The following is a 12,477-nucleotide window of genomic DNA, read 5'->3' as shown; positions in this document are numbered from 1 at the left end:
TCATGTATTGCTTTCCAGGAATCTGGGTGAAGATCTACATTCAGCAGGTTCAGCATAGCACTATTTATGTACAAGGAAGGAAAATGAAATATTTTACATATCTAATGATAAGGAAAAGATTGGATAAGTCAGGGTATGTGCCAAGTAACGGATACCATGGGTAAGTAGTTTATTTAGGTGAAAGGCACACTAATCCTTTTCCTTCCCTGGTGAAAGCTGTTCAGTTGTGCCTGACTCTTTGTGACCCCATGGACTATACAGTCCGTGAAATTCTCCAGGCCAGGACACTGGAGTGGATGGCCGTTCCGTTCTCCAGGGTATCTTTCCAACCCAGGGATCGAACCCAGGTCTCCCACGTTGCAGGCGGATTCTTTACCAGCTGAGCCACACCCTGCGTGGGGAAGAAAAACAGGGAAGGGAAAACATCAAGGCAAGGTGGTGCTGTCAGTCAGCTACCACTGAGGGCCCCTGAGGCTGGGGAAGCTCAGGAGCCTGTGCAAAGACAGCCTGACTTACTCCATCAGTGGGGTGAGGGAGCTGCGCATTTAAACACCGACTCCCATCCGTCGTCGACTGAGTCTGCTTCCAAATGGCATTTGGAAGTCAATTCTATAGGTAGGGCACAGCCCTCCTCTAGTACAGATTTAGCAGACGGGCAGAAACGAAAAGGGTGACAGCATTAAGTGTGGATGGCATTTGCAGCCATAGGCGTGCTCATCATGCGTTACTGGGGGAGGTGGGGGGGGGGATTGTCACTACAGCCATTTTAGAGGACAGATCGTCATTTCCTGGGATAGTCATAAGACGCTCTCACAGTAGGACCCAGGAGTTGCACTCCTAAATATATACACACCCTGTGTTATCTTGGACACATCTATCAGGAAAGAAAGATAATAGTGTTTGCAGAGACTAGGGAGGGGATTCCATTCTGCCCAAGCCATATGAGCTGAGACTTGATGAGGGGGGCCTGTGAAGGAAGATGAGATCCTTGTAACAGGAAAGAGGGGCACTGAGAGGCAAAACCACACATACTCTCTGTAAGTCATAATAAGACGTAACACTGACACTTGCTAATATTTACTCCTTACACCAGTGCTATGAGATAAGTACTGTTATTTCCCCCTTTTTATAGCTGGGGAAACTGAGGTATACAGGGGTTAAACCGTTCCAGGGAGTTAAACTGTTCTAGGGGTTAAACCGTCTAGGGAGGATCAAGTGGTGCAATGGAAATAAGATGCTCAACACAGTGCCTGTGTATTTCAGTTCAGTTCAGTTCAGTTCAGCCACTCAGCCGTGTCCAACTCTTTGCGACCCCATGGACTATAGCATGCCAGGCCTCTCTGTCCATCACCAACTCCTGGAGTTTACTCAAACTCATGTCCATTGAGTCAGTGATGCCATCCAACCATCTCATCCTCTGTTGTCCCCTTCTCCTCCTGCCTTCAATCTTTTCCAGCATCAGGATCTTTTCCAATGAGGCAGCTCTTCGCATCAGGTGGCCAAAGTATTGGAGTTTCAGCTTCAGCATCAGTCCTTCCAATGAATATTCAGGACTGATTTCCTTTAGGATGGACTGGTTTGATCTCCTTGCAGTCCAAGGGACTCTCAAGAGTCTTTTCCAACACCACAGTTCAAAAGCATCAATTCTTCAGTGCTCAGCCTTCTTCACAGTCCAACTCTCACATCCATACATGACCACTGGAAAAACCATAGCCTTGACTAGACACTTTTGTTGGCAAAATAATGTCTCTGCTCTTTAATATGCTGTCTAGATTGGTCATAACTTTCCTTCAAAGGAGTAAGCGTCTTTTAATTTCGTGGCTGCAGTCACCATCTGCAGTGATTTTGGAGCCCAAAAATATAAAGTCTCTCACTGTTTCCACTGTTTCCCCACCTATTTGCTGTAAAGTGATGGGACCAGATCCTATGATCTTAGTTTTCTGAATGTTGAGCTGTAAGTCAACTTTTCCACTCTCTCACTTTCATCAAGAGGCTCTTTAGTTCTTCTTTGCTTTCTGCCATAACGGTGGTGCCATCTGCATATCTGAGATCATTGATATTTCTCCTGGCAATCTTGATTCCAGCTTGTGCTTCTTCCAGTCCAGCGTTTCTCATGATGTATTCTGCATATAAGTTAAATAAGCAGGGTGACAATATACAGCCTAGATGTACTCCTTTTCCTATTTGGAACCAGTCTGCTGTTCCATGTTCAGTTCTAACTGTTGCTTTCTGACCTGCATACGTATTTCTCAAGAGGCAGGTCAGGTGGTCTGGTATTCCCATCTCTTTCATAATTTTCCACAGTTTGTTGCAGTCCACACAGTCAAAGGCTTTGGCATAGTCAATAAAGCAGAAATAGATGTTTTTCTGGAACTCTCTTGCTTTTTCCATGATCCAGCAGATGTTGGCAATTTGATTTCTGGTTCCTCTGACTTTTCTAAAACCAGCTTGAACATCAGGAAGTTCACGGTTCACATATTGCTGAAGCCTGGCTTGGAGAATTTTGAGCATCATTTTACCAACATGTGAGATGAGTGCAATTGTGTGGTAGTTTGAGCATTCTTTGGCATTGCCGTTCTTAGGGATTGGAATGAAAACTGACCTTTTCCAGTACTGTGGCCACTGCTGAGTTTTCCTGGTTGGCATGTTGAGTTTTTTTGCTGGCACATTGAGTGCAACACTTTCACAGCATCATCTTTTATTGAAATAGCTCACTCAACTGGAATTCCTGTGTATTTGGTATTAGCAAATGCCAGTGGTTTCTGACATTGTTACTATTTAGCCAAGACCAAAAGATAACCACTGACCTGGGCTCCCAGTTTCTTGGAGGTCCCCGGGTGGATCTCCTCCCCAGAACCGTGAAGAAGTTGAACTTTCGCAAACCTGATTTCTCAGCATCTTTTTCTTGGCAAGTTTGGATGGTCAGGGAATCAGCTGGTGTCTGGGCTTGTGCCCTGAGGTCAAGTTCAGGGAGTTGTAGAAAGAGAACCAGGCCCCTGCCCAGCCTTATGGGCTTCCAGCCAGACATACCTGCTCCCCAGAATCTGGAGGGGGAAGCGCGACAGCCCCCCGAGGGAGGGAGCTGTGGGACAAGCTGAACCTCTTGTTTTCCGTTCCCTCAGGGCAGCTCTGCCCTGCCCATCATATTCTTGGCAGCTCAGCACCCGAGGTTCATTCTGGTGCTAAAAATAGGCTGTGTTTAGACACTCTGGGGCTCTGGCTGGAAACACGAACTGAAGTAACCAAACACTGTCATTCCCGCAGAGGGGGCCTCTCAGCCTCCCTGTCACGGCAACTCACGCCAACTCACACCAACCAGGGAGGGAGGCAGGGTAGGGGCTTTGTGCCACTTTCAGCAGATGGGGAAACTGACGCCCAGAGCAGGTCTCACGTGAAATGCAAAGGGATGAAGCTGTGAGAGCCAGCTTGTAAGGAACACCATCTCTGCCCCTGTGAGTGATCTCATCAAGTCCTCCCCAAGACCCTGCAAGGGAGACTTCTAGGGGCTACCTGCTTTGCTGAGAGAAAACAGCAGCTCAGAGAGGTGAAGACACCTGTCGAGTCTTATGCGATTCTGGCTTCCAGCTTGTAACGAACAACTGGAAACAGAGGAGAAGGGGCAGCTGGAGGCCAAGGTGTGCCCGCAGCCCAGGGTGGGACACACATCAGCTACGGAGTCACACCTACTTTGCAGGTTGCCGGGAGGGAGGAGCTGGTTAGAGGCTTGTGAAACCTTCAAACACAGTGTTCCGCCAGTGGCAGTTAGTTCCATTCCCCAGTTCTGTCTGGAGAGACACAGAGAGAGCTGGAGAGAGACTTGGAAAGAGAGAGAGAGAAGGGAGAGGAAGGATGATGGGTGGACAGGAGAGACAGACGTTTCCCTGGGGGAAGTGGGATTGGCTCAGCGGCGGCCCCTGTGCCCTAGGACCACCCGAGGCTGAGAAACGCAGGAGGCTGCTGCAGGGGGCCCTGCATTTGCAACTCCCTCAGGCTGTCACTCGGGGATTTGGCACATGGCAGGGACCTGTGGCGGAGGTTCAAGTTCTCTGCTTCTTCTCACTATTTTCTGCACCAGTGTTCCCTGGGGACTTACCGTCTGCCAGAGGATGGGGCTGGCGTAGCGAGAGCACAGACAGGGTCCCACTTACATGGGGCTCGGAGTCCAGGGCGTCCTCCTTCCAGGTGACCTCCCCCACCCCCCCAGCACCGGCAGTCGGGTGTGGGCGACTCGAGTCAGCGCCCGCCTTCCCCGGGAGGAGCCCCCTTCCTCAGAATCCGCGCCCCCCTTTCCCCAACCCCACATCCGACACCACCGCTGCCTCAGTCTCTCTGTTCCCTGCCAGCTCCTAATGAGCTCATTATCTTCTTAAAACCCATTTGGCACCCACTTAGAGAAAAGATGTGTTGAAATATAGAAGAACGGGAAGGGAACAACAAAAAGGAACTAGACCCAGAAATACCCTCAGAGAGACAGAGCCACAGGGACACAACAGCGGAAGTCCTTGCTGTCTCCATACTCGCAGCAGATGCGCTGCTTGCTGTCGGCAAGGGGCTCTGGAGGCAGCTCACGTGTGCTCACGGGAGGGGAGGGGCTGAGGGCTCTTCTTGAGCACCTACTATGTGCCAGATGTACAATTTTTTTTAACTGGGGTATAGTTGCTTTACAATGCTGTGTTAGTTTTCTAGTATACGATAAAGTGAATCAGCTATATGTGTACATATATTCCCTCCCTCTTGGACTTCCCTCCCACCCTACACTCCCATCCCACACATCAAGGTCACCACAGAGCACCAAGCTGAGCCCCCTGTGCTCTTCCTGTAGTTTTCAAAGCAATCCTCCAACCAATATATTTCGGGGGGAGTGTCAAGCTTCTTATGTCCACTTCACAGGTCAGGAGCCTTGGTCGCTGAGAAGAGGTGTCTTGCCCCAGTCACACAGGTGGTGGATGGAAGAGGCGGGATTTGAGCCCAGATCGGTCTGCCTGCAGAGTCCATGCTCTTGCCTGCATGCCTCTGGAAGGGCTGGTGTCCCCCTCACCGCCTATTCCCATGAGGGCTGCTGGTCTTTCTTCATCCTGGCCCAACTGCGGAAATCTCTGCCATGTGCATGATTTACATGGAATACCAGGAGACACCCCTCACTGCCCAGAGGTTTTTAAGCTGATAAGAGGCTGGTCTTTCCAAAGTGTCGGTGTGACCATGAAACTTCAGTTATAGTCCAGATTTCTGAGTTTGGCATTCAAGGCTCCCCAGGGTCTGACCCCAACCCACCGCTTCACTGCCTTCTTACCATGCACTAAGCTCCTCTAGTGGCTCAGAGGGTAAAGCATCTGCCTGCAGTGTGGGAGACCTGGGTTCGATTCCTGAGTCAGGAAGATCCCCTGCAGAAGGACATGGCAACCCATTCCACTATTCCTGCCTGGAGAATCCCATGGACGGAGGAGCCTGGTGGGCTATGTACAGTCCTTGGGGTCGCAAAGAGTCAGACACGACTGAGCAATTTGGCTTCACTCAGTAAGCCCCTCAGCTGCCTCCACCGCAGTGCCCTGCCCTGGGTGTGTGCTGCTCTTCCTCCCTAAAGTGTCCTTCTGCTGTTTCTTCACCCAGAAAGCTGACTCTTCCTGCAAGACCCGCCAGCTTAAAGACCCCTCCCAGAGGGAAGCCCTCTCTGAGTCCCCTCAGGGCAACTTCAGACCCTCACTTCTCGGGGCTCCCACATTCTGGGGCCTCTTACCCGAGGGTGAAGAAACCCCTTGACATTGTAAGCCAATATCTAGGAACTTTTGTGCAAGCGCTCTTCTCTGGGCATATGCCTATAGTTTTTTTTTTTTTTTTTTTTTACCATATTCTCAAAGGAATACAAGACTAGAATAGATGTGTGGTTAGGAGCACAAGCTGTGAAATCAGATGAGCCCAGGTTCACAAGCCAGCTGCCACTTACCAGCTGTGTGGCCCTGGACAAGTTACTTTATCATCCTGGGCTTCATTCCTCTCCTCTTTGAAATGGATCTAGATCTGCCTCATTGTATTGACATGACGATTAAATCAGGGCATTGTGTTTGTAGAGCAGTATCTGGCATATAACAAGTGCTCCATAAACATTAGCTGTTAATATTAATTTCTGTTCTATATCTTATATATACATCTACTATGGGGATTTATCATTGTCTCTCTGTCTGGAAAATCCCATGGACAGAGGAGCCTGGTGGGCTACAGTCCATGGGGTCAAGAAGAGTCGGACACAACTGATTTCGACTTCACTTTCACTTTTCACTTTCATGCATTGGAGAAAGAAATGGCAACCCACTCCAGTGTTCTTGCCTGGAGAATCACAGGGATGGGGGAGGCTGGTGGGCTGCCATCTATGGGGTCGCACAGAGTCGGACATAACTGAAGTGACTTAGCAGCAGCAGCAGCTCTAGTATAGTGATTTGATATGGTGATCGTTTAAATTGCTCTCTCCCTCAGTAAACTCTGAATTCTTTGAAAGCAGCAACTCCGAGTATTTTTTTTTTCAAATTATTTATTTCTGCATTCCAAGCACATGCATGGTAGGCAAGTAACACATGTTGCTAAATGAATGGAGGAATGGGTGGATGAATGGGTGGGTGGAGAGCTGGATGAATGAGTGGGCTGCTCCAATTCAGATGAATAGATAGATGAATGAATGGGTGATGGATGGATGGGTGGATGGATTAATGAACAGATTAATGATGAATGGATGGAGGGGTAGGGGAATTGATGGATAGATTAAAGAATGAATGATGGATGGGTGAATAGATTGTGACTTAATGGATGGATGGATGGGTAGGTGGACTGCTGGATAGATTAAAGAATGATGGATGGATGAACATTTGTTTGATAGTTTGACCCCACAAGAGCATGCATTTGGGGCTGTCTTGTTCATTGAATAGTTCCAAGTGCTTACAACGATAGTGTATGTAGGTGCTCAGTACTTAATTCTTGAATGAATAGGATGGCATATGTAGGAACACTGGACTCTACCTCACACCGCAGTTAAACTCTCATGCTGCTGTCTGGATTTGGTAGGGGCTGTCACCATTCAAATCACCCATTGGCTGGCTGACAGTTGACTCCTTTGCAGTGGCCAAGATTGTCATGAGGCCCCCTGCTGGTGGTGATATGAAACCACATAAGGCAGATGGAGTTCTTTTTTTTTTTTTTTTCCATTTTCTAATTTACAATCTATTTTCTTCCAGACTGCTGATCCTGAGTGTTTACTGAAAAAACCATGGTTGTCAAACCTTTGTGCTCGTGATCATCACCTGAGAGCACCTGGTTACACCTGTAGGCTTCCTCCTCAACCAGAAATTCCAATTGGAGAGATTGGGAATCTTCATGGGTAGCCAGGCTCCCAAGGGATGCTGAATCAGACGCTCCTCAGACCACACTCTGAGGGGCCCTCATACAATGAGCCACCACTGGCCACTGGGAGCAGGTAGAGACGGGCTGCTGCTTCAGGGGCTGTCTCGGAACTCCCAAGTGATGTCCTGACCGTGTGGGAGAAAGAGTCAAAAAGGCGGGGGTTCGGAGCTGTGCTTTTGTGTTCAGACTGTCCTAGGTTCCAATCCCACCTCCACCACTCACCAGCTGTGTATCCTCAGTTTCCTCATTTGTAAAATGGGAAATAGGCACTTCCCATGGGAACATGGGGAAGAGTAATTAATACACATGGAAGGCTCCGTACAAAGCAGAGCATGCTATGCATAATAAATACTGAGTGAATGCGTATGTTGCTAAATAATTCTGCTTTCCTTCCTTCTCCTTTTCTTCCTTGGATAAAAGAGAGGGACTCTGGGTTTGAACTCTTCCATGACAACGTGATCCCGGTGAGAGAAGGAACTGTGTCTCTTGGGTTCACAGCTTTATTCCCAGCACCTAGAACAGAGCCTGGAGGAGGGCATGGCAACCCACTCCAGTATTCCTGCCTGAAAAATCCCATGGACAGAGGAGCCTGGGGGCTACAGTCTACATGGGGCCCCAAAGAGTCGGACAGACTGAAGCGACTTAGCACACATGCAGGACAGTGCCTGCTACACAGTAGGTCTTCTATAAATATGTGTTTGGGGGAAAAAAAATGAACAAATTTGATCTAGTTCAGTATCAGCCATGTCCAGCAGACAGTCTGGCAAAGACCTAGGAAGTACATTTAGACTTAAACTAACCCCCATGAATCAGCATATATTTGACAAATATGCAGACGTATGGGGCTTAGGAAGGGCTTCCCCCATGGCTCAGCAGTAAAGAATCTGCCTGCAATGCAGGAGATGCAAGAGGTGCAGGTTCAATCCCTGGGTTGGGAAGATCCCTTGGAGAAGGGAATGGCAACCCACTCCAGTATTCATGTATGAAAGATCCCATGGACAGAGGAGCCTGGTGGGCTACAGTCCAAAGGGTCGCAAAGAGTCAAACATGACTGAGCACTGAGCAATGGGGCTTAAGGACCTGAGTTTGTCCAAGATAAAGCTTGTCCCAAGACGAGGACCAGCAGGAGTCGCTTTTACCCAGCACGAGTCGCTTTTACCCAGCACTGCTGGGTTCTTTGGGCCACTGGTTTCCTCCCTCTCTGGACTCTGCATTCTCCCCTCCCCTGAGAATGTTCAAGAAAGCTTCACATTCTGGCCTCTGCCAGGAGGTTTCTTATGTCTGTACCTGTGCTCTTTTGCAGGTGGCAGCCCTGAGCCCTAATGCTTCACCAGATGAAAGGCTGCCCGCTTGTGTTTCCACCAGGTGGACAGACTGAGCTTGGTCCCCAGCTGGGAAAGAGGCCCTTCGTGAATTAACCTAGGTCCTATAGGCCTGAGCAACCAAGAACGGGCAAGAAGTGAACTCCAGCTGCCTGTGAACCCTCACAAAATCCTCCTCCGATTGCTATTTTCCAAGTTCTTTGGGAATTCTGCGGCAGAGAACAAGATGTAGGAACATGGGACCAACTCCTGAGTGCCCTGAGCCTCAGAACCCCTTTCATGGCCCAGAGAAGCCCACCCTGACCTCAGGAGGGCTGGGGAAGCCTGTCCTCTCTTCTCTTGGTGTCAGCCAAGCATTGGACTTGCCCTCCTGCCCTGGACTTGGCAGTCACCTTCACAGCGGGATTAAGACTGAAGACCCCCAGGGGCTCCATCCCTAAGGGAAGCTTAAGAAACAAAGCCCCCCTCCCTTCTCTCCTTGGACCACACCCCCCCAAGCCCCAGCTGAGCCCCAGTGATCCAGTCCGGAATGATCCCACTATGGCCAAGCTCTGGTTCAAATTCCAGCGGTACTTCCGCAGGAAGCCTGTGCGTTTCTTTACCTTCCTGGTGCTCTACCTGACAGCTGGGAGCCTTGTCTTCCTTCACTCTGGTTTTGTGGGTCAGCCTGCTGTGTCCCAGAACCAGGCCAACCCCGCTGTGGGGGCCCCAGTGGAGGGCGCTGAGCTGACCTTCCTGGGTGACTTAAATCTGGGCAGAGGCTTCCGGGACACAGGTGAAGTCTCAAGCATCGCCCGCAGGTACGGACCCTGGTTCAAGGGCAAGGACGGGAATGAGAGAGCCAAGCTGGGGGACTACGGGGGAGCCTGGAGCCGGGCCCTCAAGGGGAGGGTCGTCCGGGAGAAGGAGGAGGAGCGAGGTAAGAGGGGTGAGCCTCTGGGCTGGAAGGTGGCTGAGGACAAGGGAAGGGGGATGATGATACTAATAATATTATAGTAACAGCTGCCAGTGTTCAGTGTTTCCTAGGAACCAGCCATTATATATGCAGGAGGTTTCACAGAGGAGAAAATTGAAGCTCAGAGACATTAGGTAGCTTGCCCAGGGTCACACAGCTTATAAACATCCACGCTTAGAGCTGAACCCTGAATCTGTCAGAGTTCAACATCTGACCCTCCCATGCAGCCCTTTATAGCCCTTGTTACATGCACCTGAAAATCAAAACCCCGAGCATCTATTGAGCACTTACTAAGGGCCAGGTACTTTTCCAAGCACTTGACAGGCATCAAATTACAGCCACAACCCCATGTGATAGGTGCTATTATTCCCATTTTAAAGATGAGGAAACTGAGGCCCCGGGAGCCTAAGGTCACACAGCTAGCTAGTGGCAGAGCTTCTGTTCTGCTTAGCCGGATCCCTTGGTGAGGACGCTTAGGGGACTTCGTTTCGTTGCATTTTCATAGCCTGTCACAGTCAAAGTGGGCTTTTCTTCCTAAGTACATCACCTCACTTGATTTTCACTACACTCCATGGACTTAAGGAATGTGATCCTATGCCCAGTTAACACACATGGAAACAGGCTTGGAGAAGTGAAAACTTTCCCCAAGGCCACATAGCTGGTCAGTGACAAGTTCAAAGCAGACACATCTGGCCTGGATGCTGGCTGTATGACTACTTCCCAGGGTCAACTGATGTCCCCTCATTGGAGCAGCGTTCTGGGGAGGACCCCACAACTCCTGCAATTCATGAGATTAACACGAATGGACATTTCCAGAATCACAGCCAGATGGTTTGGGAGGATCTACCACCAATCAGGACAGAAGGAAAACCTCCCCAGCCCTTGTGTTCCCTGCCACATGTCACACTTCCGCTGTCATTCAACTTGTGGAAAAACCCCTTCTCCCACCGTGGAAGGAAGCAGGGCTATTGGAGGGGACTCGTCCTGGGGAGCATGTTTCCCTGCTTCAGTCCCAACCTGCTTCTGGCTCAGGAGCCATCCAGAAGACCCCATCATTTTACCCTCAGGAATTTTCTAGAATTCCACTTCCTTGAAAACTTCACAGGGCAGTGAAGGAGAAGGTGAAAGGTAGCAGAATGGCTTAGGGAACTTGGATTCATAGTCCAACTCCACTCCAACCAGTCATGCAGTCCAAGCAAGTGGCTTGGCCTTTTCATGCCTCAGTTTTGTCATCTGTAAGATGGGAACAATGGCCTCCTTCCTGCCAGGCTTCTCCTGAGAGTTTGATGAGACATGATTATGGAAACATCTAGCATGATGCCTGCACAGAGTCGAGTCTTAGGGGTGATCAGGAAGGTCTGTGGATCCACCTGGGTAAGGGACCCCATCTTGTAGGCATAGCTGAGGTGTGAGGTGCTGCCTTGATGGAGAAATTCTCTCACTGCCTTCTCCAATCACCAAGCTTCATCTCATCCCAGCCACTCCAAACTCCTTCTGCTACTTTGCAAGCCCCATCAAACTTAGGATAAATTCCAGAGCCCCCATCATGGCCCACCATGTTGTAACACTTGGCATTATATGTTGTAACATTAACATGTAACACTTCCCACCCACTTCACCACACATCTTAAACACACCAATCCCGTTCCTACCTCAGGATCTTTTTATAGTTAGTCTCTTCCATCTGGGATGCTCTTTCCCATATCTTTGCATGGCTCCCTTCCTCCCTTCCATCAGGTCTCCAGTCAAACCATGGCATCCTGTAGCGGTCTTCCTGGAATGCCCTAAAGTAGCCCCATTTTGTGCCTGGTCAGGACCACGTTCCCCAATTCTATTTTTGTCACAGTACCTATCACCATCTGAAAGTATCTTGCTTTTATTTGCTTCCTTAGTTTTTTAATTTTTGAAATTTTATTTACTTATTTTATTTTTGGCTGCTCTTGGTCTTGGTTGCTGCATGGGCTTGCTCTAGTTGTGAAAAGCAGGGGCTAGTCTCTAGTTTCAGTGCACAGGCTTCTCAATCCAGTGGCTTCTCTTGTTGTGGAACACAGGCTCTAGGTATGCAGGCTTCCGTAGTTGTAGCAGGCAGACTCAATAGTTGTGGCACGGCATGTGAGATCTTCCTGGACCAGGGATCCGAACCAGTGTCCCCGGCATTGCAAGGTGGATTCTTAACCACTGAACCACCAGGGAAGCACTTTGCTTCCTTGTAGTCTATCTCTACTACTAGACTGTCAGCTCCATGAAGGCAGAAATGGGTACCTGTCCCGATTGCTTCGTTCTATCAGCACCTTGGACAGCACCAGAAACAAAGATGGTACTCAGTACCTACTGGTTGTATAAAAGAGTTATTGGATGCACAAACGAAGGAATGACCAGCCTGCTGCCTGGCCACAGCTCTACTCATCCTCCAGGTCTCAGCTTAGTTCACCTGCAGAAAATTGTCCTGACCCCCCTCTGCTGCTGCTAAGTTGCTTCAGTCGTGTCCAACTCTGTGCGACCCCATAGACGGCAGCCCACCAGGCTCCGCCATCCTTGGGATTCTCCTGGCAAGAACACTGGAGTGGGTTGCCATTTCCTTCTCCAATGCATGAAAGTGAAAAGTGAAAGTGAAGTCGCTCAATCGTGTCCAACCTTCGAGACCCCATGGATTGCAGCCCACCAGGCTCCTCTGTCCAAGGGATTTCCCAGGCAAGAGTACTGGAGTGGGGTGCCATTGCCTTCTCCGACCCCCCTCTAGGCTTGACCAAATGTTCCTTCTCTGTACTCCCTGCCATGGCCCTTATGTGAATGGTAATTTCCTGTGTTCGTTGT

General features: G+C 49.5%; 1 protein-coding gene across 6 annotated transcripts in view; it reads left to right on the top strand.

The window, feature by feature from the left end:
- Positions 1–12,477, top strand: part of WSCD2 (WSC domain containing 2) — a 132,120-nt gene that overhangs the window by 70,072 nt on the left and 49,571 nt on the right. For 5 of the 6 annotated variants that reach the window (XM_061385159.1, XM_061385157.1, XM_061385158.1 and 2 more), the window contains one exon: positions 8,690–9,627. In XM_061385159.1, coding sequence (XP_061241143.1) covers positions 9,249–9,627 — 379 coding nt within the window. In that variant the 5' untranslated portion in view covers positions 8,690–9,248. Of the gene's footprint in view, positions 1–7,806; positions 8,062–8,689; positions 9,628–12,477 lie in introns of all 6 variants that reach the window. The other variant, XM_061385156.1, reaches the window with a different exon arrangement.

This window comes from Bos javanicus, chromosome 17 (assembly GCF_032452875.1).
Source record: "Bos javanicus breed banteng chromosome 17, ARS-OSU_banteng_1.0, whole genome shotgun sequence".
In the NCBI taxonomy this organism is placed as follows: domain Eukaryota; kingdom Metazoa; phylum Chordata; class Mammalia; order Artiodactyla; family Bovidae; genus Bos; species Bos javanicus.
Note: the sequence above shows the minus strand (reverse complement) of the source record. Positions and strands in the feature narration are given on the sequence as shown.